The 26,939-nt window shown below is 49.0% G+C and overlaps 1 protein-coding gene across 4 annotated transcripts; it reads left to right on the forward strand.

Moving 5' to 3' along the window:
• The first annotated feature begins 1,672 nt into the window (after positions 1 to 1,672).
• On the forward strand, positions 1,673 to 26,659 carry GDAP1L1 (ganglioside induced differentiation associated protein 1-like 1). Of its 4 annotated transcripts, XM_008580768.1 has the most exons (8): positions 1,673 to 1,912; positions 10,713 to 10,905; positions 11,884 to 12,057; positions 16,067 to 16,164; positions 16,948 to 17,062; positions 25,229 to 25,547; positions 25,859 to 25,897; positions 25,996 to 26,659. In XM_008580768.1, exons 1-7 carry the CDS (start codon positions 1,733 to 1,735, stop codon positions 25,887 to 25,889), a joined length of 1,110 nt encoding a protein of 369 aa, XP_008578990.1. In that variant the 5' UTR covers positions 1,673 to 1,732; the 3' UTR covers positions 25,890 to 25,897; positions 25,996 to 26,659. The 4 variants fall into 4 exon arrangements, 3 of the variants coding, with proteins under 3 accessions (XP_008578990.1, XP_008578989.1, XP_008578991.1); XR_551074.1 differs by having other exon boundaries at positions 25,229 to 25,897; XM_008580767.1 differs by having other exon boundaries at positions 25,859 to 26,659.
• The last annotated feature ends 280 nt before the right edge of the window (positions 26,660 to 26,939 follow it).

Genomic DNA, 26,939 nt, shown 5'->3' on the forward strand with positions numbered 1-26,939 from the left:
GTAAGATCTCCCTCATTAATTCCTCCACCCAGGAAAAGCAGTAATCCATTCATAAGGAGTCCCCCATGACTCCGTCAGTCTCCAACATGCCACGTTGGGGATCAAATTTCCACAAGTTCTGGGAGGACAATACATCCCAACTCCATTACATGCTTCCTTGATTTCACAGATATTTGAGTTTTCCCTCAGGATACACTGTATCCTTCTTTGCAAAATCAAACAGTGAACAAGATGCTCTGAAGAGAAAGAAAAAGACTATTCATAAAAGGGTGACAAAGAGAATTTGCTGAGCCAGGGAGGCTAATATAGCTACTGGAACTTAATAGAAAATGTAGCTCCATGCTTCCTGGTAGCCAAGGCAAAAAGGGAAATCCATGGGCCACAGAACTTTCATTACCTTGTAGAAGGAAGGACATTGACTCCTTATGAGTCATACTTATGGTCTGGGGACTGATGTGCCCAGGAGTCTCTAGCAGCATGACTGGCAGGGAGAGGGAGGCAAACCTGGAAGCTTATCGTCCTAGTACAACTTATTTGCCTCTATTGTCTCAGGTCTGTTTCTGTTTCTGCTCAATGGTAAATAAGTTAAAATATTTATAGTCAGGGAAGCATGGGTGTATTAAGGAATTTTGTGTAAAGTTCCTATGAATGTTTAGGATAGACTATGTGATGGCAAAGGCATTACAGGCTTTCTTTGGATCCCTCTAGTTGTGCCTTGGCTTCCTGGTGTGAAGATGTGACCTTGGACTAATGACTTGATATCTCTGAGCCTCACCTTCCTCATCTGGGAAAAACGATTGCTGTACAGATGAAATGATGCATGTAATGTGCTCGGGTTGATAAATGTTTGCTGCACTGTTGTTTGTTTTATTTATTTTTTGTCGGCTGGCTAGTATGGGGATCTGAACCATTGACTTTAGTGTTACAACACTGTACTTTAACCAGCTGAGCTCACCAGCCAGCCCAAGAACTGTTGTTTATATTGTTATCATATTATCATGACTCTGGAGCCAGACTGCCCAGGTTAGAATCTCAACTCTACCGCTTACTAGCTAGGTGACCTTGGACAATAACACTTTGCCTCTCTGTGCCTCAGTTTCCTCCTCTGAAAAATGAAGATAATAGAATTATTATGAGGGCCAAATGCGTTGATAGTTGTAAAGCCCTTAGAACGGTGCCCAGGCACACAGTAAGTGCAATGTAAGGGTTAAATAAATCATACTTTGTTCTTTTCTGCCCTTAGAGGCCCTTCAGAGGAAAAGTTAGAAAATAGCACTTTCAAAGAAAGACGAACTATTTCCAGACAGGAATTTCTAAAGGAATAGATCTCTGTAACACCAGTTGTTCTAAGAGGTATTTGCTTCTTAGAAGGTTGAAAGGCACGAATGCGTTTATAATGGTGGAATCTTTGGCAGGTGACTGGCCAGGTAGGAGCTATTTGGGGGTATGTCCCACTTCCCTATGGCTCCTTGCACTCTTCCGCGGAGCCTGACCTAGAGGACTGGTGGCTTTGCTGGCGCGGGCCGGGGGAGGGCCGAGGGGAGAGGAGGAAGGAGTTCCTGGGATCCCCTTGCCCCTCCCCCTCCCGCCTAGTGAGTAATGACATTCACGGAGAAGGGAGGGAGGGGGGGAAGGAGAAGGACAGGCTCGGCGAGGCCATGTGATGTGATGCTTGGCGAGAGAGAGCCGCCGCTGGAGCCTCCTTCTTTCCTCCCACTGATTCCGGGCTGTCATGGCGACCCCCAACAACCTGACCCCCACCAACTGCAGCTGGTGGCCCATCTCGGCGCTGGAGAGCGATGCAACCAAGCTGGCGGAGGCCCCCGACGCGCCCCAGGCGGCCAGCCCCGCCCATTGGCCCAAGGAGAGCCTGGTTCTGTACCACTGGACCCAGTCCTTCAGCTCGCAGAAGGTAGAGCCCGAGGAGCAGGGGAATGGGATGCGCTGGCGGCTAGGAGACTCGGGGCGGGGGGGGGAGAGCAAGGGCTTCAGGGGTCTGCAGGCAGTGAGAGACTGGAGGGTGAACCTGGGGGGCTGGGGAGCCGAGAGGACTGGGGACGTGGGGGTTCCAGGGCTGTTCTCCTAGGAGGTGACTGGCCCTGTCTGAGCCCCAAGAGCAGAGTCCCGAATTCTAGGAGCATCCATTCTGCCTCTTTCCTTCCCAGAAAGACCTGGTCTGTTGCAGGGCCAAGAAGAAAGACAAAGGCAAGGGGAAGGGGATTGGCACTAATGGAAAGGCGGCCTGTTGGGTGGGGGGAGGTGCTGCGGGAGGGAGGAGAAGCGCTTCTTGGGGTCCAGCCTCGTCAGCCCCATCTCAGGCCCTCCCTCCGTGCTGCTGTCCCAGACATGCAGGCCCGCCAGGTCACAGCTCCTCTGTCCCTCTGTCCGGCTGCAGGCCTTCCTGTGGCTGGGGCTTGGAGGATCTGTCCCTAGTTGTCGCCGCCCCCAACCCTACCCCCAGCCCTTATCTTGAGCTGAGAAGGAAGGAGTTAACCCATCCCCTCAGACCAGCGAGGCTTGGCCCAGTCAGATCTGTGTCTTGCTCTTAAAGGCACAGTGTGGCCCTGGCCCCTTAGACCCTTCTCAGACCCAGGGGAGCTGGGGGGCAGTTAGAAATCCAGCCTTGTGCTGAATTATCGGGGTTCCCGCTTCCCAGAGGTGAGGCCGGGGACTGCGCCCCTAGGGCAGTGATGTCTCTAGGGGTGCAATCTCCCACTGGGGCAGGAGTCCCATCTCTAGGTCAGGAATTCAGCACCACGGCCAGGGCCCAGAGGCGGATACTGCTGAGGCCTAAGCAGCACCTACTGCTTGACCCTTTGACTCTTCTTCCAAAGAAGATCCTTTTGTTCCATTCACTCGTTTTCCAGATTGAAAAAAGATTCCGTGAAGAGAAAGGGGCCTTGGAACTAAAAGATTAGGGTTTGAGTCTTGGTCCAGGCTGTTTTGCCATCTGGAAAGTGAGATATAAATAATAGCTACTTCTAATTACAACCCCTTCTCAGAGTTGCTGAGAGGGTTGCTGAAGAGGCAGTGTAACTTAGTGTTCTAGACTGGCACTACTTGAACTTGAGCGTGCATTAGAATCACTGGATGATCCTGGTTAAAAAACAGACTGCTGTTTTTTGGATTCTATCTGAGATTCTGATTCAGTAGATCTGGACTGGGGCCCAAGATGCTGTGTTTTTAACAAGCTACCAGGTGATGCTGGAGCTGATCCACCAACCACCATCTGAGTAGTCCCAGTGTAGAGGATAGACTCTAAGTCCAGACAGTCCTCAGTGGGAGAGCCACCTTCTCCGCTAACTCATGGTGGAGCTTTGGACAGGTCACTTTGTCTCCCCAAAGCCTCAGTTTTATAATCTGTAAAATGGGGCTAATGCAGTAACTTCCTTAGAAGGCTATTGTGAGGGTGAAATGAGATATGGTGCACAAAAGTGCTGATGGCTATGCCTGGCGAGGGCTCAAGGCTCTGCTAATAATGGGTGTTATGATGTCACTAAAGTGCTAGGTAAAGGAGGGGCCAGGGTTAAGCAAGGTTATCCTGGGACACATTCATAAATTCTGCACATGCTTGCTGAGCTCCTACTATATGCCTGGCCCTATGCAAGGAGCTGGGGGCTGGAGATGAATCAAACTGACCTCCAGATTCAAGAACCTCCTCCCAGCCAGAACCACAGGAACCAGGCCCCAGTGGCTGGGACCAGACAAGACAGGGGGCAGCCATCACCATCCCGTGAGGGAGCCTCCTGTCTCACCCCCCACACTCCCCATAGAATAGGTCCTATTCAGCCTGAGCTCAGGGCGGAGGTTGCAGCTTGGTCACAGATGGGGCTACCTACTGCAACCCCACTTTTGACCTAGTCTCTGACCAAGCTAGCTTGGGCATCCTCCTGCCTACACTGCCAGGACCTTCCTCCTGCCCAGGGGCCCATGGTGGATTCTAGAGGCACTGTAGTCTGGCAGAAAGTGCATGGGCTCTGCGATCAGATGGTCCTGGGTTCCAGTCTTATCTTGGCTCCTTTCTGGCTAAGTGACCTTGGACAAGTCACTTCACCTCTCTGTGCCTCAATGTCCTCATCTGAAAAAGGAGACTTTAAATCCTACCCTCCAGAATTTCTGGGGGCTTTAGAGGACATAGGCAGATGTTAAGTGCTGAGCATGTAGTAGGAGCTTAGCAAGTAGGTTCACTTCCTTCCCTGCAGTCCTGAAGGGCCTTGCTTGTATGAAGGGGGCAGTCCCCCCTGGTGGAGCATCTGAGAAGCCTGTCCTAATGGCACATGAACTATTAATAGCAGAAAATAGTCCACCTCCAGCAGTGATGGTGGCTCCACTGGGCATCTGGTGACCATTCCAGACCCAGAGGGCTGCAGGGCAGTGTGGGGATCCAGGTGTCAAGACTCTGGGGCCAAACTGCCTGGGCTTCCATCTTAGTTCCACCACTGACTAGCTGGGTAATCCTGTGCAAGTTTCTTAACCTCTCATGCCTCGGTTATCCACATCTGTAAATCGAGAATGATAATAGGATAGTGCCTCCCCAAAAGGGTCATTGTAAGGATTCACTAAATGTATCCATATTGTTTCTTAACCTCTCATGCCTCGGTTATCCACATCTGTAAATCGAGAATGATAATAGGATAGAGCCTCCCCAAAAGGGTCATTGTAAGGATTCACTAAATGTATCCATATAGATAACCTCGGATAGCACCTGACACATAGAAAGTGCTCAGTTAAGTGCTAGTTGCTGTTACAAAGATATGGACTTTGGAATCAGCCAGGCACAAGGTCAAATCCCAATTCTGCCGCTTCCCAGCTATGTGACTTTGTGCAAGTGTCTTCGCCTAAGTCTCAGCTTCCTCATATGTTTGGGGGTAACTGCAGTACCTACCTCAGAGGGTTGTGAGGATTGAATGGTACCATGCATGGTCACACACTTAGCACAGTGCCTTTTAAAACTGCATGCTAAAGGTGAGATTTTAAGCACCATTATAGGTGATGTTTTGGCCATGGGGTTTGGAGGAGGCTGTAAATGCATAGTGTAAATGTTAGCATACTTCAGAGGCTGTTTCTGCCCCTGGCCTCCTCTTCCTCTGAGAGAAGGATTAAAGTTGGGAGAGGCAAAAATGCAGGGAGTCAAGAGACTGACATTCTAGTACTGGCCATCCCACTAACCAGCTGTGGGGCCTGACCCTCTCTAGTCCTGTTTCCTCAACAGAAAAGTAGACTAGGTGTTTGACACAACCTGTCTCTCTCCCTCCCTCTCCAAGCAGGAAAAACTGTCCTACCTCTCTGTGCTCCCTGCCTTTTGTGCATCCGTCTGTTCTCACACCTACCAGCTTTTTTTTTTTAAAGATGACCGGTAAGGGGATCTTAACCCTTGACTTGGTGTTGTCAGCACCACGCTCACCCAGTGAGCTAACCGTCCTTCCCTCTATGAGATTCGAACCTGTGGCCTTGGCATTATCAGCACCACACTCTCCTAAGTGAGCCACAGGCTGGCTCGTACCTACCAGCTTTTAAAATTTAGTTCTTAAATTTTTTTTTTGTTTGTTTGTTTATTTCTTGCCAGCTTTTTAAAAACCAAGATTGCTACTTACTAGCTGTGTGACTCTGGGAAAGTTGCTTACTGTCTCTGTGCTTGTTTCCTCTTCTGTATAATAATAAGGGTACTAGTAGGTGCTAGTGTGTACCTCATTGGGTTTATGTAAGGAATAAAAGTTAATACATGTAAAGCTCTCAGAACAGGGCCTGGCACAGAGGAAGTGCTATATAAGAGTAAGCTATTATTATTGCTATAATTTCCATCAGAGTGAGTCTCTGAAGGCTATCCCTGGCTCCCTGTGGCAAGCCCAGTTCAAAGTTCCCTTACTTCATCCTCTCAGAGTCTGCCCTTGTCTTGGATATAACTGTGAGGAGTGGAGCCCCAGGCCCAGCCTTTGGCCACCAAGGGTAAGAGACCCAGGTCTGGGTCCTGCCAGGCTTAGCAGGAGGGAAGCAAGAGGTGGAGGATGATCTCCACTTCCCACTATGGCCTTGCCTTTCAAACTCTTGGGCACTGGTCCCCAGCCTTGTCCATGCCTTCCCTGCCCAAGAGCAGGCCCACAGGTAAGAACTGTTGGGGGCAGTGATCCAACACATCTCACCACTCCTCTGCTCAGAAGCCTGCACGGCTCCCCAGTTCTCTCCAGGAAAAACCCAGAGTCCTCTCAATGGTCTCAGGCCCTACTGCAGAGTCATAATCTTGCTTGAGTCAGGACCCAAATCAGGGGAAGCCTATGGACCTTTCTCAGAATAATGTTTTTAATTGAATAAAATAAAATGCAAGGGGCGGCCCATGGCTCACTTGGGAAAGTGTGGTGCTGAGAAAACCAAGGCCACAGGTTCGGATCCCTACATAGGGATGGCCAGTTAGCTCACTTGGGAGAGCGTGGTTCTGACAACACCAAGTCAAGGGTTAAGATCCCCTTACCTGTCATATTTAGAAAAAATAAAAAATAAAAAAATAAAATAAAATGCATAGGAGTTTCAGATTAGAAAGGAAACCAATCATACTGAAGTACAGCTATTAAAAATTCTTTTAAACAAATGTGTTATACAATGATATATGTGTTTCTGTATTAACTCATTATATAACATGAACTGGTGGCAGATCTGATAACTGTCATGTTGAAGTCGTGATGAGTGTGCATGATATTTTGAGGTAGCTACAACAACTGCGAAGTGATGAAAATATCTGATTCCTAGTGGTGACAATATTGCAGGCGCTGCTAGCACTACTTTACTTTATCGCCTACATTCATAATTGAATAAATTGCTAAATGCCAGTTTGAAAATAAACATGTAATTTTCCCATCCTAGTTCAAGGACTCCCTGAATTTATTCATGGACCCCTTGGTCTGGGAGTCTTGATTAAAAGCTCCTGCACATAATCCTTCCTGACCTCCTTGTCTAACCTTGTACACCTGCTCCAGCCACACCAGCTTCCTCACTGTTTTCAAACATGTCTGCCCTGCTTAAAGCCTGTGCCCTGGCTGTTTCCTCTGCCTGGAACTGTTTCCCAGGTCCCTGTTTGGACCACTCCCTCACCTTGTTCAAGCCTTTGCTCAAATGCCACCTTCTCAGAGAGGCTTATTCTGATGGACCACCCTGTTTAGAATGGCCACCTGTCTCCTTGACACTCCGACACCCTGATTCCCCTTACTCTGCTCTGTTTTCTTTTTTCCCGAGCACTCACCATCGGTGGACTTACTGTGTTGTAGTAACTACTTATCTGTCTGCCTCCACTAACATGTCAGTTCCTTGAGAGGAGGGATATTTGTTTTGTTTACCGCTGAGTCTCCAGCACTTAGCGTAAGACCTGGCACATATTAGGCACTCGATAAATAAATGTTGAAAAGTGACGCATTTTTAAGCTCTAAGGTGTTACATTAAAAAGATATTTGACCCAAAACTTCTCTAAAAAATGAAGTCTATTAATTTTTTTAAGAGAGTATTTGAGATAAATAAACTAAGGCTCAGAGACTCTAAGAGTCTTTTCCAAAGTCACACAGCCACTAAATGGCTGGGCAGATATGCCAACCCAGCCCATCTCATAAAGGGCCTGGGCAAGGAGGACAGTGCCTAACCTGTGACAGAAGCACGAATGGGCAATTTCCAGGCACCTACATAGAAGATAGTTTACCCAGAGATGGCTAAAGTCTGGTTGCACTGAGAGGTGACCACTTAAGTGTGGTCCAGCCTCTAGGAGGCAGAGATGTCAGATGGCCTTGGTGGCTGCATGCCCTTCCCAGCTGCATATTCTTCCCTTGAGCTTGGCTTCCTCTCTGGATTCCGCTCCCCCACGAGATGGTGGCACATGGCTCTGGCTTGCAGCTCAGCTAAAGCTGAAAGTCTCCTTGGCTGTCTGCCAGGGTGACCCTGAGGCAGCTCCAAGCAGAGTAATTGTGCCTCTAAAGATAGTCCCCTCTCCCTGCATCAGCCATACCTGACATTCTTACTGGAGCACTGGGCAGGGCCCAAAGGATGGTCTCTGGGGGCAGGTGCCTTGCCAAGATGCAAGGCCAAGTGTCTGGACCTGCCAAGGGCAAAGGCCTACTTTGGTCTCTGTTTCCATCCTTCCATCCATCCATCCATTCGGAGGCTGACAGCTGACATCCATCCAGGTGGAGCCTGACTGCTGAGGCTGCAAGATGTCAGAACAGGTAGGAGTAAGAGAATGGTGTGGTTTTGCTCCAGCTAAACTCCAGCCTTGACTGTTCTGGGACTTCTTCTGGGGACAGGACACCCATGAGCTCACATATACATACACACATGCTCTTTTGCTCATGTGCATTCACACACATGCATACTCACAAGGGCACACACATACATGTGCACACATGCACACTCTCACATGAACACTTACACACCACACTCATGCAATACCTGAATACTCACACTTAGTCTCACACTCATCCGTGCATACCCACCCTCATGCACACACAGACACGCACACACACTTTCTCACTCATACACATATACTCACATACCCAGACCCAAACAGATGCCACCACCAGGCTGCTCACTCAACAATTCCTTCCCCTTTCTAAGACAGAATCAGCATTTCCCTCCCACTGCCTAGTAAGGAGGTAGAGCCAGTCCTGTCTCCTGCATGCTCAGGATGTAGTGTCGGCTCACAGCAGGGCTGCAGGGCCTTCCATGAACATGGAGTTCAGCCCCCTCATTTTGCTGATGAGAAAAAGAAGGTTCAGTGGTAAAAAGGGGTGGCAGTGATAGCTCTAAGGTCACACAGCATTGCCACGGCAGAGTCAGGATGAGAATCCGGGTTCCTGCCTTACTGCCCAGGAGATCTACCTGTACCACTGGCCCTACCTGTAGGACCTGCTTTTGGCTAATGGAGCAAATGGATCTGTGAATGAGTGGTGGATGGTCAGGGGTAAATTGCTTCTCCTTGCCCACGGTCCACCAAACAGAAGGGGTGTTCATGTTGCTGTGAGGGTGGGGCATGAAGTACTTGAGGACATCAACCGGGGGGGCAGGGCAGAGTGTGTGTGTGTGTCTGTGTGTGTGTGTGTAATAATAGTGATGTTAGAACCCATGTATTAACCTCCTTTGCTGGGACTCTATCCATGCCAAAGTAATGCCAGCCTCGAAGGAATGGATTACATTTCTCATTTCATAGAAAATAGAAATCAGAGAAGTCAAGTGACTTGCTCAGGGTCACCCAGCAAATAAACAGTAGAGCCAGGCTTCAAATCCAGATCTGTCCTCCAAAACCTGGTCTATTACAAGTAGCTAAGACACATCACCCCTGCTGTGCCAGGCACCATCCCATAGGGACTAATGCATTTAATCCTCACAATAGCCTGCTGAGGGAATTGCTGTAGGACTCCTGTTAGACAGGAGAGGAAACTTAGGCACAAAAAATTAAAGCTACTTGTAAAACCATCACTCAGCAAATAAGTGTTAGGACTGACATTTAAATTGACAAAGTGCAAGGTTCTGACCATGACACCATGCTGCCTCTTCTAGCTGTTTAACTCCTGGATCCGGGAGGGAGGTTGGGGATGCCCAGTCCCAGGTGTATGTGGGGACATCAATGCTCAAGGAGGATGGGCCATTGCCTCTCCCAGGGATGCCCTCCCTCTCCCCTGGACTGGAGCTGGAAGGTAGAGAAGAGAGTGTAGGAGGAGTCACTTGCCATCCTCCTGCTGGGGACCTCAGACAAGTCTATTCTTCTTTCTGAGTCTCAGTCCACAGGTAGGGGCATTTGGACTAGGTGACCTCTAACAATCTTCCAGCTCGGAAATATGGGGCATGTCAGAAGCATGCCCCAGCTTCAAGGCTCTCTATCTGGTTAGCTTCTATCTGGTCAAATGTTTGTCTGGGACTCCCTAGAGCCATAAGAAGAGACTCAGGAGATGGCAGGCCCAGGACTCCCTTGAAGTCAGGAGCCCTCAGGACAGAGAGCACTAGTGTGGGAGTCAGGAACCACTGCTTCCAGTTTTAGGTCTATTGCTAAATTGCTTTGTGACTTTGGATAAGTTACTTGCCCTCTCTGGGCTTTAGTTTTCTCGTCAAGAAAAATAGGAAGATACTCCCTGTTCTGCCTGGCTCTGGGAGCTATTGCAAGCATCCAATCAGGCAACCAGATGGGAAGGTGTTCAGGGGCAGTAAAGGGCTCAACTGATGTTGGCAAATTATTTTTCACCTCACTTTTGTTCCCCAAATTGAGAAATTTAGCTACTGATTATGAAGATAGAATTTCTGTGAATTTTCTGGCCAGATCCATCCCTGGAGGCCAGGCTTAGTGTCCAATCACGATCATGATAAGCATCTGTGTACCAGATACTGGGTTGGTACTACTAATATTACCATTTTGCAAATAAGGAAACTGAGGCTCAGAAAGTTTAGGAATTTCCCCTCACCCACACAGCCAGGAATCCTGTCCCAGGTGTGCTGAGCTGTAAAACCCAAACCCTTAATCACCAGCCAGCACTGCCCCTGTCCCCAGAGCAGGGCTGTGTTCCTCCCACCACCAAGCACATGCCCCTGGGAGATATTCCCATCTCCAGGCGCCCAAAAATGAACTGAAAGCAACGGTGTCCCCTCCTGTGTGTGACCTCTGACTTCCCTTCCCACGTGCCCCCGCCCCACCTGGGCAGAGTGTCCCCTGTGTCCGCCCGCCTTCCCCGCTCTGACCCTGGCACCTGCAGGTGCGGCTGGTGATCGCCGAGAAGGGCCTGGCATGTGAAGAGCGGGACGTGAGCCTGCCACAGAGTGAGCACAAGGAGCCCTGGTTCATGCGGCTCAACTTGGGCGAGGAGGTGCCCGTCATCATCCACCGCGACAACATCATCAGTGACTACGACCAGATCATTGACTACGTGGAGCGCACCTTCACTGGAGGTACAGCTGCCAACCCCACCCAGGGACCCATGCAGGGCCACAGACCCCAGGGATCCCACAGACTCAGACAGGTTCTCAGAAACTTGGGTAGCCTGGGAAAATCTATGGGGGCCATGGGCAAGGCCCAGCCTTCCCCAAAAGGAACCATAGGGCTACAGGCAGGGCTCAGATGCCCCCCAGAAGCCACAGAGCCACAGACATGGCCACAGATCCTTGGGGACCCTAGATCCCCCGCCCCTTACCCCCCCCCAGTTCTCCAGGGAAAAAGGGTGGCCAAGATATCCCCCAAGGAGCACTGGGGCCATAGCACTCTTCCCTAGAAACTCCAGAGTCACAGGCATGGTCACAGACCCTTCGAAGCCTCTCAGGTCCCCACAGACAGGGTCCAGATCTCCAAGGGATCCAGGGCATGGGCAGCATCCACCTCCCTCAGGGCCATAGACTCCCCGAGAACCCCATAGACATGGTCCCAGACGTCCCAGAATCCCCCAGAAGGGGCAGGGTCCAGATACCCCAGAAGCCCTCAGAACCCCATGTCCTCTCCCTCCCTCTGGCTTCCTCTAGCTCAGGAGCTCACTGCCCTCTGCAAAGGCTCAGACAGTCACTGAGAGGGGATCAGGGCCCAGACAGGCACTGTTTCATAAGAATATGAATTAGTTGCCAATGTTAACAAATCAAGGACACTTAAGTTTTAAACATCCAGGTCACCAGCTTTTCTTGAAACTGAGCCTAGACCCTGCCCGGCAACAAGTCTGAAGGTGAGAGGAGCTGCCCCTCAAGGGGACAGCTTGGTAGAGCCCACTGAAAGAGGTAGCTACAGACCATCAGGATCCCCTCAGCCAAGCAGCTGAGTCCTGCGAAGGAGGTGGGCCTGGGACCTCCGGACCGTGACATTCAGGGGTTCCTGGATGTTGGGGGGTGGGTGGCTGAGACAGGGTGTGCTGCCGACCTGGCCTAACTCCTGGCAGTGCCCTGCAGAGCACGTGGTGGCCCTGATGCCTGAGCCAGGCAGCCCGCAGCATGCGCGGGTGCTGCAGTACCGCGAGCTGCTGGACGCGCTGCCCATGGACGCCTACACACACGGCTGCATCCTGCACCCCGAGCTCACCACCGACTCCATGATCCCCAAGTACGCCACGGCCGAGATCCGCAGTGAGTACGCCATGGCCTAGATCCCAGCGAGCCCCTTCCTACTGCCCCTCACAGCCTCTCCTCTCTTTCTACCCGAGTCCTCCTGGACCTCGTCCTCCCACTCCTGGGTCTCCTTCTCTTGGTTTCCCTTTCTTCCTCCTCTTTTCCCTCTCACCTTCTCTGTTTGTCCCTGTGTCTCTCTCTGTCCCTGGGGTTGCTGTCTCTTACCCTGCTAGTCTTTCTGTCTCTCACTCGGGTGCCTCTTACTCTCTCTCTCCCTGTCCCCTCTCCCATCTTTCTCTGGCCTTCCATCTCATTCACCCTGTTTTTAACTGAGTATGTCTGTCTCCCTCTCTATCAAGCTCTCTCTCATTCCCCTCCCTGCCCCCTGTCCTGCCATACAGAGACTGTGGAGCTATCTGTCCCCCAAGGCTTGTCTTTTCCACCAGGAGCTATGGAACCTCCCCACAGTAGTTCCAGCTGCAGATATCTGGGGTCAGGACCTGGGGAGGGTCTGGGACAAGCAGGGCTATGATTGGTGGCCAAGGGCACTAAGTGACCTTAGGGCTAGAGTTATCAAGGAAAGCTGCCCAGACATGCCAAGGCCCCCACTCGGGTCTCTGATTTCTCGCTCAAGGTCACTGCGTACTGTCCTAACCACTAGCCTGGGTGTGCCCACAGCCTAGCTCATCCTTTTGTTTCAAAGGCCCAGTGAATGGTTGTTGGAGTAAATCAGATGACCTATCAATAGCCGTTTATAGACTTTGGCCCACACTTTATGCAGACACCATGGGTTCCTATAGACAGAAGAGACATGAGGTTTTTAGTATATAACAGGTGCTCAGTAAAGGGCACCTCCTTCCTCTGAAAGGAATGAGGCTGATGTTCAAAGGTGGGGAGGAGGGTTGGGTTGTTGAGCTCAGCCCTGTCCCTTTAGAATCTCCTTGAACAAGATTCAGGATTTATCTATACTGCCCTGCCCCCATTCTGTCAATATTTATGATGCCCTGGGCAGGGGGCTGGGACAGATAGGGATAGACACAGCTTCTGCCATCTTGGGGTCACAGTTCTATGGAAGCAAAGACAAGTAACCAGATAAGTAAAGTGCAGGACTAAATAAATTTGCCCTTGTAGGAGGGCAGTGTGTTTCAAACACAAAAAGGCCACACCTTGGAGATTATCCTGTGGTTACACTTGGACGTGTGCACCAAGAATTATATACAGAGAGATTCACTGCAGCGTAGGTGGTAAATAGCAAGAAATATCACTGGAAATAACCCAGCTGTCCATGAGGTGGGGATGAGTTAAATAAGTTATGGAACTTTCATACAATGGAATATTGTTCAGATGGTTAAAAAATAATAGGCATATGGAATGCTCTCTAAGATATATTAGCGAGTGAAAAAAAATGAAGGGCCAAAAAACAGGATCTAGTATGCTATCAGTAATGTACTCAAAAGGGGGATAAATGGATACTCAGGTGCTTGCGATGCAGGGAATATTTCTGGAAGGAGGAACAAGAAGCTGTCAATGGTGCTTGCCTTTGGGGAGCAGATCTAAGAGACTGCAGCTGGAGAGGAGAGAGATTTACTTTTACTGTACGTTCTTTAATATCGTCTAAATTTTTGACAAGTACATATATATAACCTGTTCAAAATAAACTATTAAAAATATTTTACACCAAGTTCCAGTGCTCGGTCCCTGTACTGGCCAGCTGCCAAATATATATATATATATATTTTTTTTTTTTTTTTTTTTAAATCTGGTACTAACCAGCATTATGATCAGGGTGGCATGGAGGCTATGGGACCCTAGAAGATGCCCACCCCAGCCTCAGGGGCCACAGAAGGTTTTCAAAATGCAGCAACATCCAAGGATGAGTAGGAGTTAGAAGGAAAGGAAGAGTCATTTTATGTTCTGGGGTAGTCCAGGGAGTGGTGTGTTTGGGGAACCCAAGGAAGTTCAGTGTGGTTGAAGGGTAGCCCAAGGAGGGTGGCAGTGGTCGTGGTGTGAGTCTGGGAAGTGGGTCTGGCAGAATAGAGATTTTATCTAAAGAGCAGTAGAGGAACAGTGATGGGAAGTGCCATGATCAGGTCTGCATTTTACAGAGATCACTCCTTGACAGAAGAATGGATGGGGCAGTTAGGTGGCCCTGGCTGTTAATCTTGGTGAGCAATGATGGTGGCCTGGCCTGGGGTAGGAGGTGGTCCCCAAGCACTCTGGGGGCTGGAAGCCCTCCCCCAATCCATCCTGAGCCATTTGAAGGTACCTGGAAGGCCTTGGGAGTCCAGAGCAGGACCAGGGTGCAGAAGGACCAGAAGCCAGCATGCAGTGAGTCCTCCCAGTAAGTCCAAGGTCTTTTCTTGGCCCGGCCTGCCCTCCTGGAGTCTAAAGAGAGCCACATGGCAGCTCCGGGTGACTAGCAAGAGAGAAGATGCTGTACTTGACCTTCACATTCATAAAACATCAATGGCACTTAATATAGCCCCAAAGGTGAAAGAGCTGAGAGTGTGTTTCCGGGGGATTGTATCAGGCCAGGAGGTGGTGTGGGGGAAGAAGCATCAGAGGACAGAAGCTGAACAACTGCAGTCATTCATTCACTCACCCATTCCTTCCATCCACCCATTTATTCAGTACTCACTGAGCTCCTGCTCTGTGCCAGGCCTGTGCTGGGTTTTAAGGGAACAGAGATGAATCTGACATAGCCGCTGCTCTCAAGAAACTCAGATTCTAGTGGGAGACATATACATCCAGAGATAGCTACATTAACATCAAAATCTCCATGTACAGCAAGCAGTACAGGTTGTGGACTGCACAAGTCCAGAACACTTTTCACATAGACTACAAGGTTAATGGAGTCACATAGTGGTGGCTCTAATTAGTGTATTTGCATTTCCTGGCAGAAATCTGTAGAGCATGCATACATGGGAGAATAAAGGCATTGAATGTCAGACCTCCTAGAGGATCAGGAAAGGCTGCATGGAGGAGGTGATCTTCAGCTGCATCCGGACGGAGGTTTTCAGGAACAGAGGCTATTCCAGGAAAATAGTAGTGTGAGCAAAAGAGGTTTGGAATGGTCTGGCACATTCAGGGAATAGCAAGCATTTGGAGTGGCTAAAATGTACCCTCTAGGGGCAGGGACAGTTGGGGGAAGTCAATGAAAGATGGAGTAAAGGAGAGGGAGAGGAGATGGATACTGCAGGCTCTTTAAGCCAAGTCGAGGAGCTCGGACATTATCCGAGGGCAGTGAGGAGCCAGGAGTGTGTTTTGAATGGAGTGGCATGGTCAAGTGTGTGTTTGAGGAAGGTCTTTGTGGCAGATGTGGAGGGAAGGGCTTGGAGGGGAGAGAGTGGAGTGACAGAGGGAGGGTTAAAACCATCCAGGTGAGAGATTAATGGGGGTTCTGAACTAAGAGATAGTCAGAGGACTGAATGGGGGAGGTTAAATGTGAGAAAATATTAGAAAGCTTAAGAAGGAAGAATCAGCAGTACCTGAGGACTGGAGACTGATGTGATGTGGGAAGGAGAATGAGGGAGAAGCTGAGGACAACTCCCAGGCACCTGGCTTGGCTTCCTGTGGGGAAGGGAGTGCTACAATTTGGGGAGAATGCTGGGGGAGGAGAAGGGGAGGGCAGGGAAGATGTTTAGGTCTGAGTTTCAGGTTCTGTCCACTTCCGGCATCTCCTACTCATATTCAAGGGTAGAATCTCTTTGTCAGTGAGGTTTCTTGACCCCCTGTGCCTAGGCAGGTAGCCTTCTGGGTCCCACAGCATTCTGTTCATTTCTCATTATGATGGATCATGCTGTGTCATAGAGATTTGCCTTTGTGTGTGTGTCTCTCCCACTAGCCTGAGCCCAGGACTGAATGGTGTTTCATCCATCCCATGTCACAGCCCTGGTGCTCACTAAGTGTTCGTTGTTGATACTTTTACTCCCTGACCAGCATTTGAATGGGACCAGTGTTTGTGTGGGGGAAGGGATGGGGAGGCACCAGATATCAGAGGGCCAGGACCTTTCTATCCTTTCTCCAGGACATTTAGCCAATGCCACCACAGACCTCATGAAATTGGACCATGAAGAGGAGCCCCAGCTCTCCGAGCCCTACCTTTCTAAACAGAAGAAGCTCATGGTGAGCACCCCCAGGCCTGCTGATACCCCTTCCCCACCATCTTCTCCATGGGAAGGAACAACTGGGAGAAGCTGGTTCTAAGTAGAGGGTCAGCGGAAGATATGAAATGGAAGAACCAACGGCTAGTTTTTCCAATCCTGTCTCCTCTGCCATTTACTGGCTGTTTGACCTTGGACAAGTCACTGCTGCCCTGGAGCCTCAGTTTCCCCATGTCAGGTTACATCCCTGAAAACAGAGCATTGAGTAGAAGCTGTTGGATAAGGAGGTATTGAGGGAGTGCTCCAAGGAGAACCCAGTAAGGATGGGAGGGATAGGGAAGAGGAAACATCCAAGCCTCATCTAACCCCACAGGAAGCTCTGGAGTATAAATAGGCACCACAAAGTCAGTCCACCTTGAGGCAAGGGGCCAGCCTTTTATACCCCCATATCAGTCAGTCAGACTTCCTGGCGGGAGGGGGATAACCTCCCAGGTATTTCTGGGCAAGGCCGTTCCTCCTTGGCTGAGAGCAGTTCTCTGGAGAAGGGGCAGCTGTGAGCTGCTAGCGAGCAACCCTCCCAGCAGTGGGGCGTAGGAGAGTACCAGCCCCATAAAATGGGGTTGGGCAAGATAGCCACGCTCACAAGACTGTTGTAAGCACCAGATGAGGGTGCTATGCAATGCCAGGGGTTACTTGAGGCTGGGTTCGCAGAAGGGGGTTTAGGCAAAGCTCCTTCCATCCCTGGATATCCTAGCTCTATTGAGGCCTATTCAGCCTCTCTGGCTCCTTCTTGTCCTGCCCACAGGCCAAAATCTTGGAGCACGATGACGTGAGCTACCTGAAGAAGATCCTTGGGGAGTTAGCCATGGTGCTGGACCAGATCGAGGCCGAGCTGGAGAAGAGGAAACTCGAGAATGAGGGTGGGTGCCAGCCCTGGGATAGGTGGGGGCTACAGCCCACCCGTCCCACCCCGCCCCTGACTAGTCCCTGTCTTTTTTTTCCCGGAGAACTCAGAGGCCCCCCTAGGTAGTTAGGAACATGAGCTATGGAGTCAGACAGACCTAGGTTCAAGTCCTAGCTTGGCCACTTACTAGCTAAGTAACCTTGGGTCAGGTACTCACCTCTTTGGACCCTGGGTTCCCATATATTAAATAGAGATAATAATAGGACCTCCCTGTTAGAGCTGTTGAGATATTGCATGAACTAATACATGTAGAATGCTTAGATTAGGGCTTAGCACATATTAGGTGTTTAATAAAGGTTGATGAAGATGATGATGGTGGTGGTGGTGACCACTACACTACACCATCTCACCTTGCCCTGCTCAAGAGTGTATTATGACTCCTTCATGCTGCAGCCAGACATCCAAGTTCACACAGGCTCTCTGGCCTTGACTCTTCCTGCTCTCAAGTGGGTCTCTGGGCCCTGACATGCCAGTTTCATTCCCACCTCCACACCTTTTCTCCTGTAGCCCCTCCAGCCTGGAGTACCTTCTCCACACCATTCTGCCTGTTACACACGGTCTTTGACACTCCCCTTCAAATCTCATTTTGGACCTTTCCATCTTGCTCTGTTTTAGGAGACCTGTTAGTCTTGTCTCCTCAACCATGCAAATTCATGGAGCACGTTCAGCATGCACTGCCACACTCACAGCTTCCTGCACACACATGTCCATGTACATGGGAAGGTTGGAAAGCACAGTATATAAAAAGATGGGCTTAGTGTGGGACAGATTTGAGTTACAGTTCCAGCTTTGCTGCCTGTACTGTGTGACCTTGGACAAGTTGCTTTCCCTACTGGAGCCTCAGTTTCATTTGTAAAATGGATGGTAATAATACAGCATAAAACCTAAATCCCATCTTGTCGGACTCTTGTGAAAATTAAAAGCACTCAGCACAGTGCTTGGCACATACTAGTTTAATACATATGACAGCTAAAGGCATTCAAATGTCACATACACATGAGAAAACTAAGGCTCAGGGAGATGAAGTGACTTGCTCAAGGTCATGCAGCTTATACACGGCATGGTTACGGCAAGAACAGGATCCCTCTCTTTGTGTCTAATGTTCTTTCCACCATCTCACAACTGATGCCTGAAGCACAAGACACACACAGAGACCTAAAGTCCTGAACAGTGACATTGTCATGCATAATACTGAAGCCAGCTGCCTTAATTCCTTTCTGGAAAAAAGCATGGGCTTAGTGTGGGAAAAAAAGTAATACACACCTCAAGGAGGAATTTTCCTGTTTCTATCAGAGAGGGTGCTCAAGGGGAGACATTCACACACAGAGACCTAAAGTCCTGAACAGTGACATTGTCATGCATAATACTGAAGCCAGCTGTCTTAATTCCTTTCTGGAGAAAAGCATGGGCTTAGTGTGGGAAAAAAAGTAATACACACCTCAAGGAGGAATTTTCCTGTTTCTATCAGAGAGGGTGCTCAAGGGGAGACATCACAGAAGAGCTCTCGGAACTGAAAGGCATGGTGCTTCCAAGACTGGCCTTTGGGGTCAGACAGAGTCCCAGCCCTGCCATTCCCTCACTGGGTGACCTTGAATCTCAGGTGTATTTATTTATGTATGTATTTGTTTGTTAGGGCAGCCATAACAAAATACCACAGACTGGGTAGCTTAAACAATAGAAAATTATTGTCTCACAGTTTTGGAGGCTAGACGTCCAGATCAAGGTCGGTCTTCCCCAAGGTCTCTTTAGCTTGCAGATGGCCACCTTCTTTCTGTGTCCTGACATGGTCTTTTCTCTGTACTATACACTCTTGGTGTCTTCTTGTATCCAAATTTCCTGAGTACATCGGCCAGATTGAATTATGGCCCACCCTAACATCCTCATTTCAATTTAGTCACCTCCTTAAAGGCCCCATCTCTAAACAGAGTCACCTTCTGAGATACTGAGAGTTAGAACTTCAACGTGTGAATTTTAGGGGAGAAAATTCAGCCCATAACAATTGATATATTTTACAGTGTTTACTGTGTGTCAGGCACTGTTCTAAGTGTTTCACAGGTTTCAACTCACTTAATCCCCTAACAATCCTAGGAGGTAGGTAACATTAGTGACCCCATTTAACATATGAGGAAACTAAGGCACAGAGAAGTTCGGTAATTTTCCTGAGGTCACACAGAAGTAGTGGAACCTGGATACAAACTCTGGCTCCTGAAGCCCGAATTCTTAAGCACTATCTCTGGCGCCTCTTTTGTCCTGTAAAAGGGGTGATAAAAATGAACACTTTCTTCACAGTGCTGTTGCGAGGATCAATGAGAAAATGCAAGGGGCTTAGCACAGTTCCTGACACACAGTATGGAAGTGTCTGTAAATATCAGCAGCTGTTGTGATCAAGGGAAACACAGGGTCTGAACAGGACGGAGCCCAGAGTTTTTGGTCCTGGAGAATAGCTTTGGACACGAACTCCTTGGGGGATTCCTGGACTGGGAACTTGCTTCCCCCTCTCTTTTTTGGTCCTGAGGTCTTCCAAGAAGAGGTAGCATTGCACTGCCCCATGGTGAGATGACAGGGGCTGTTCAAATGGAGAGGTGTGTACAGTCCTTGTGTCCCTGCAGGGCTTAGAGGGTGGGCAGCAAAGGTCCCAGGAGGTGGCTGTGGGTTTTAAAGGTCTCATTGGCTGGGCCCCTCTGTCACTCATTCACCCACCAGGGTGCCCTCGAACCTGCCCAGGGAGAAAGCTTACACCCTCCACTTCTCCTCCTTTTTTTTTTTTTTTAAAGATGACCGGTAAGGGGATCTTAACCCTTGACTTGGTGGTGTCAGCACCACGCTCAGCCAGTGAGCGAACCGGCCATCCCTATGTGGGATCCGAGCCCGGGGCTTTGGTGTTATCAGCACCGCACTCTCCCGAGTGAGCCACGGGCCAGCCCTCCACTTCTCCTCTTGTGGGCAGAGCCCAGGGCACTATAATGTCACAGTTAAGACCTCTCACAAGAAGCCAGATGACATTGATACATATTCCTGATCAACCACCTCCTGGCTCCTGACCTTGTGGAATTCACTTCACCTCTCTGAGCTCATCTGCAATAACAAGATCTAACTCATAGCAGGGTTGTGGGGGTTTGTGGCAACAGTGAGTGTTGAGCACTTTGCACAGTGTCTGGCTCAAGGTGAAATGCTCTAGAAATAGCAGTTTTTAAAATAATTATTACCATTATTTTTCATTTACTTTTTCACATATTTAGTGAAAACCTACCTGTGTGCTAGGTCCTGCGGATAAAATTGTGAACAAAAACCAGCCATTGTTTTTGCTCTCATGGAGTTTACAGTCTAGGGGAGGAAAAAGACATTGGTTAAAAAAGCCCATAAGTAAGAACTACAAGAATTACAAGCAGCGATAAGTGTTAATATCAAAAATGAAGTGGAAAGGGAAAATTGGATAAAGCTTCTCTGAGAAGGTGACATTCAAAGCGAGACCTGAAGGATAAGCAGGAGCCCAGTGATGAACCAGGGAAGGCATGTCCCACACTGAGGGAATTCCATGGAAGTGGGATAGAGCTGGACACTCTTGAGTCACTGGCTACTGTGTGATGAGTCCTGGGGACAGTGGCCTGAGTGAGGCTGGAGAGAGCTCAGAGGATGAGGTGAGCCTCAGAGCTACATTTACAAGTTTAGGTCTGATACTAAGTACAGTCGAAATCTTTGGAGGGTTTTGAGAAGGGTATTGTATCAGTTAGCTTCTGCTGCATAAATCATTTGAAACCATTCCAAAGCTGAGTGACTTAAAAGAAGAACATTTTGTTTGTGATTTGTGGCATGGCAGTGTGTGCTGGGCTCAGCTGGGATGGCTTTTCTCTGTCCCACGTGGGGATGGCTGGCTTCACTCCTGAATTAGTGGCCAACAGGCAGTTGGTGGCCTCACTGGCACATCAGTGGTTGGCTGGCTGTCATCAGGGCCAGTGGAGATGACTGGACCTCATGCTGCTCGTCACCCAGCAGGCTTGTCCATGTGGTGGTGGTCACAGGGTTACCAAGAGCAGCAAGAGAGCAAAGACCCGATGTGCAAACCTTCTTCAAGCCTCTGCTTGTGTCAGGTCTACTGTCCCTCACCCCCCTCATGACCTCACCTCCCCTGTACCTAGTGGTAATTCCCTGATCCATCACTATGAGCACCTCCTTGCCTGCACATTCAGCTCCCTTGCCCTTCTCTTGCTTTATCATACCTGCTTTGTGAACCCCCAAACCTGGTTAAACCTGACTTTCCACCTATTCAGTGCCTGCACCTGTGATGGGCACCTGTGATGAACCTAGAGTAACACACAGTGATGCTGGTGGGGCTCACTCTGATTCATGACCGCTAGCCTCAGATGACCTAATGCTGCCCCAGGCCTCCCACTGCCCCACTCTCCAGATGACTCTTCGATACCTTTTCCTTTCTCCTTAACCCTCCAACCACTCCCCCCACATCCTAACTCACACCTGATCACTTTCTTTTTATGTCACTGATAAATTCAATACATTAGGAAGAGATCTTCACAGCTCTTGTCCCCACAACCACCAAGCCACCAGCCTTAGTGTCCATACTTACACTGTATCTTATCAGTTCGCAGATGCATCTTTGTCACATCTTAACATCTTTGAAATTGGAATGTTTCTGACAATCAATAGTCTAATTATTCTCTCTTACTTTGGGGTGAGTGTCTTATATTTGATGGTAACTTGGATTTGATAAAATATGGTACCATGCACTCTCTCTTGTTACCAAGGGTGGACTGTCCTTGAACTAGCTAAGACTAGTCCCTTCCCTAGTGCACTAGATCCCATCCACACTTATCCACTCCAGGACACCACATCAGTAATTCTCTCCACTCTTTCCTATAGAATCATTCCCCCTCTCTGCTGGATTATTCCCATGAATATGTTTTTTTTATTCCTCCCAGCTTATAAAAACACTCAAACTATTTCACAGGTTGGCCTATCCTTCCCATTCTAGCAAAACTCCTTGAAAGAGTAATCTTTGCTCACCGTTTCCAATTCCTCTCTTCCTTTTCTCTCTTGAACTCCCTCCAACCAGGCTTTCATTGTCAGCATTCTACTCCAGCTGCTCTTGCCAAGGCCACCAGTTGCTAAATGCAATCACCAATTCTCAGGCCTCTCATTTGACATCTACACAGCATTTGCACACAGCTGGGCACCCCCTCCTTCTTGGAACACTTTCTTAACTTGGCTTCCAGGACACCACATTCCCTTTGTTCGTCTCCTACCTCACAGGCTGCTCCTTCCCATCTCCTTTGCTGGTTTCTCCTTGTTGCCCAATATCTAAGCCTTGGAGGGCCTCAGGGTCCAGTCCCTGGCCCTATTCTCGAGTCTGTCTACACTCACTCCTTTGCTAATATCATCCAATCTCCTCCCTTTAAGTACCATCTTCATATTGATGTCGCTGATCTGAACCAGTTACCTGTGTCTCTAACTACTGACTCATTATCTCCACTTGGATGTCCATCGGGCGTCTTGAAGGTTACGTATTCAAGAACGCAGTTCTGATTAGAGCCATCATTACACTTCTCCTTCTGCCCCCATAATCATGAGCCTCTTGAGGAGAGACATTGTGTGTTGTCATGTCTCCATGTCCACACATACTACCAGATAAACATTTGTAGAATGAATGAATGAATAAATGAAAAAGAAGACACAGTGAAAGGGGGGTTCACGTTTTGATGGTGGAGAGCACTGGATTCATGGAATTCCTGAGCTGAAAGGAACAGCCTGTTCAAAGTGCAGAAGCAAGCCCCAGGAAAGCAGACCTTACAGGAGGTGGGGGCAGGGTGGGAGGGAGGATTCCAAGCCTGGGGTACAGCAGGGACAAAGGCCCAGAGGCTGAAATGGACATGGCTTGTTTGGGGGGAACAGTGGGCAAATGGGAGATTCATGAGAAGTCAAGATTAGAGAAGTATATTGGAGCTAAACTAACTCTTGAAAGGGCATAAAAGGCAGGCAAAAGAATTTGGACATTAATGTCAGCAGGGGGGCCGGCCTGTGGCTCACTCGGGAGAGTGCGGTGCTGATAACACCAAGGCCACGGGTTCGGATCCCACATAGGGATGGCCGGTTAGCTCACTGCTGAGCGTGGTGCTGACAACACCAAGGCAAGGGTTAAGATCCCCTTACCAGTCATCTTTAAAAAAAAAAAAAAACATGTCAGCAGGCTCACTGGCTGAGCGTGGTGCTGACAACACCAAGGCAAGGGTTAAGATCCCCTTACCAGTCATCTTTAAAAAAAAAAAAAAACATGTCAGCAGGGACAATTGAAGGTTTTGAGCAAAGAGGTGATATAGGAGACCAAACAAGCTCCAGAATTTCAAGTCTAAACAACTGGGAGAAAACACTGCACGAACAAGTGTTTCCTAAATGTGCAGACTAATTTTAGATGGTACATGATGAACATATGAAACCACTTAGAGTTATTTTCAATTCTTTTGATTATATAAGAGAAATAATATTAGTATAATGCTAGTACTTAACCCCTTTATAATATGTGTTAATATCTGCCCCTTAAAAACAAAACAAGGGCCGGCCAGTGGCTCACTCGGTAGAGTGCGGTGCTGATAACACCAAGGCCGCGGGTTTGGATCCTATATAGGGATGGCCGGTTTGCTCACTGGCTGAGCGTGGTGCTGACAACACCAAGCCAAGGGTTGAGATCCCCTTACCGGTCATCTTTAAAAAAAATAAAATTAAAAAATTAAAAAAAAAAATAAGTCATGGGCTCAGAGATTTTGGCAGGCAGTAGTACCCCTCTGGAATTTAATAGCATTTGTTTTGTTTTTCTTATGTTTACTTTTATCACTTAAGACAGTTTATGTCCGTGTTAATGATATAATCTATAGTGTTAATGATATAGTTTCTTTTTTCATTCATCCGTCATCCAGTAGAGATTTATTGAGCAACTACTGTGTGCCAGGCACTGTTCTAGGTACAAGGGATACAGCCACAAACAAGATAAACCAAAATCCCTGCCCTCATGGAACTTCCATTCTAGTAGAGGACGAAGACAATAAAATGTAAAATAAATGGTGTAATAATCGTGGTGAGTTCTGTTAAAACAAAGCAGGGGAGGGAATAGTGACTGCTGGGGGTGGGTTTTAATTTTAAATCAGTGGCCCATGAAGCCCCTGAAAAGAAGTCATTTGAGCAAAGACCTGAAGGAGGGAGAGGACTGCGCCCTGTGGCTATGTGGGGGAAGACTGTTCGAGGCGGAGGGAGTGGCAAGTGCAAAGGCCGTGAGGTGGGAACGTGCCTGGCATGAGGAACCGGAAGGAGGCCAGTGTGGCTGGAGAAGAGTAAAGAAGGGAAGCAGAATCTGAAGTCTGAGAGGTTCCTGGGGACCAGATCAAAGAGGGCCTTGCAGGGCTTAGAAGGGCTTCAGCTTTTAATCTGATCACAATGGGGTGTCATTAAAGGATTTTGAGCAGAGAGAAGTGACATGATCTGATTTAAATTTTAACAGGATGCCTCTGGCTGCTGCACTGAGAATAGACTCAAGGGGGGCAAGGGCAGAAGTAGGGAGACCTTTTAAGGAGAAAGTCTGATAGTTTGGGTAGGAGATAATGGGTATTTGGGCTAGGACGGTGAAAGTGGAGGTGACATCAGATTCTGGATGTATTTTGAAGATAAAGCTGATAGGAATTGCTGACAGGTTGTGTGTGGCGGATGGAAGAAAGAAGAATTCATTGTGGCACTGAGGCATTTGACCTGAGCAGCTAGAAAGGCGGAAGCGCCGATACTGAGATGGGGATGAGTGTGGTGGGTGTGGGGGTGACCATCAGGAATTCCATTTGGACATGTCAAGTATGAAATGCAGAGTGGACAGCCGAGTGGAGCTGTCAAATGGGCACTTGGATATGTGAGTCTAGAGTTTAAATACATTTTATTCTCTTTTATTTGCACTTTTAAAAGTCAGTTTATTCTAAGAAAATAAATAATAATAGAGGTGGTTTAAGGATATGGCAAAAATCATTTAAGTTGTACAGGAATGAGTGGCCCTTGGGGAACTCTAGGGTAGATGGTGGAGTTAATGAGAGAGAAGCGAGTGATACCCTCCCCGCATCTCCTCTCTCCTGCACTATAGGGCAGAAATGCGAACTGTGGCTCTGTGGCTGTGCCTTCACCCTCGCTGATGTCCTCCTGGGAGCCACCCTGCACCGCCTCAAGTTCCTGGGACTGTCCAAGAAATACTGGGAAGACGGCAGCCGGCCCAACCTGCAGTCCTTCTTTGAGAGGGTCCAGAGACGCTTTGCCTTCCGGAAAGTCCTCGGTGACATCCACACCACCTTGCTGTCAGCGGTCATCCCCAATGCATTCCGGCTGGTCAAAAGGAAACCCCCATCTTTCTTCGGAGCATCCTTCCTCATGGGCTCCCTGGGCGGGATGGGCTACTTCGCCTACTGGTACCTCAAGAAAAAATACATCTAGAGCTGGGCCTGGGGCTTGTGTCTGACTGTTGGTGTCTCTGTGCTGTGTGATTCTCAACGAGCTCTCAGTAACTCACTGTTTCATGAACACTTGGACAGCCCTTCCCCGCCCCTTGTTCTGAGTAATTCTACCGTCAGTGTGAAAACATTCCATAGTTTAGAAGTAGATGTTGCAGTGCCATGACTTCATAGAGGCCACGGCTCTACAAAAGGAGAGAGAGAGAAAGTGAGAGAGAGAAAAATAACAGAAACAAAACACGAACGAATGCCTTTTCTTTTGATTCAAGGTCTCATGATGGAACTGTGGGGACTTGTTAGGATCTGAGGTGAGTCCCAGGCCATTTCATCCACCAGGGCCCAGATTCTGGGAGGTGCTGGGAGCACAGAGGGCCTGACCCCTGGCCTCCCCTTCCCTCTTGCCCAGGGAACTCTTCCACAGGACAAAGCCAACATCAAGATTCGACTCTTCTAACCAGTACCTCTGGGTGGGGCTGGAGAACCAGAAACCCCTGGGAGGCCCCTGAAGATCGGAAGGGGCTTCATTGTTCTCCTGGACATGGACTGAGACAGCACTGGCTCGAGCCAAGGCAGCAGCACCCAAAAACCAAGCCATGGTTGGGACTGACACCATGAGCACACCCTCTCACTCCCCTCCTGATTTGGCCAGTGTGTTTGGTTTGGCACTTTAAGAGAAATCCCTGAAGGCAGCATCCATCATCCCCTTCCTGCCTTGAGTTGAGTCTTCCCACCCGGTGAGGTGGGACTTTCACTGAAAGCCATGTTGACCTTCTCTCGGAAGGTCAGTCCCGGCCCAAGTGCAGGGGTGGGTCCAGAGGTGGATGAACCTCAGGTCCCTCTCCCAGCCTCCGCCCAAGCCATCTCCTTTAGGGCCCACCTATCCCATCACTCCCAGGGCCCCCCTGCCCCCTACTCCCCACCATGCCACGAAGGGGGGTCTCTGCATTCACGCTGCCCACCCTGGTCGGGTCTCACTTTCCTGTGCCTTTTGCATGATGGGAAAGGGTCTGGGTGTCACTGCCACTGTGCTTAGAAACCACTGAAAGCCCCCAATAAAGCATCCAGGAGGAGGAGTTGCTTCTCATTTCTAAACTCTGTTGTCCATCCAGCTCTCATTCCCAAAGGTTGGGGCCAGAGGGGTAGAGACGTAAAGTTTCAGACTCAGTTTTCTTCACACGAGCAAGGAAGAGTTGAGTTCAGGTCTCAAGTTATTAGTTCTGGAGCTGGCTTCTGGATGGAATTTCCAAAGCTCTGACCTTGACCTCAACCCATCTCACTTGGGCACAGCACTTCACAGTATACAGAGCATCTGTTCACATTAATCCATGCATGAACCTTTAGGGGATACCC

Source organism: Galeopterus variegatus, unplaced genomic scaffold (genome assembly GCF_000696425.1).
Source record: "Galeopterus variegatus unplaced genomic scaffold, G_variegatus-3.0.2 Scaffold2157, whole genome shotgun sequence".
Classification (NCBI taxonomy): domain Eukaryota; kingdom Metazoa; phylum Chordata; class Mammalia; order Dermoptera; family Cynocephalidae; genus Galeopterus; species Galeopterus variegatus.

Excerpts from the sequence above, each read along its gene's own strand:
- GDAP1L1 (XM_008580767.1), top strand. The coding sequence starts at position 1,733 with ATGGCGACCCCCAACAACCTGACCCCCACCAACTGCAGCTGGTGGCCC. Across the intron at positions 1,913-10,712 it reads AGTCCTTCAGCTCGCAGAAG|GTGCGGCTGGTGATCGCCGA; the intron begins GTAGAGCCCGAG and ends TGGCACCTGCAG. Across the intron at positions 25,548-25,858 it reads ATGGGCTACTTCGCCTACTG|GTCTCATGATGGAACTGTGG; the intron begins GTACCTCAAGAA and ends TTTTGATTCAAG.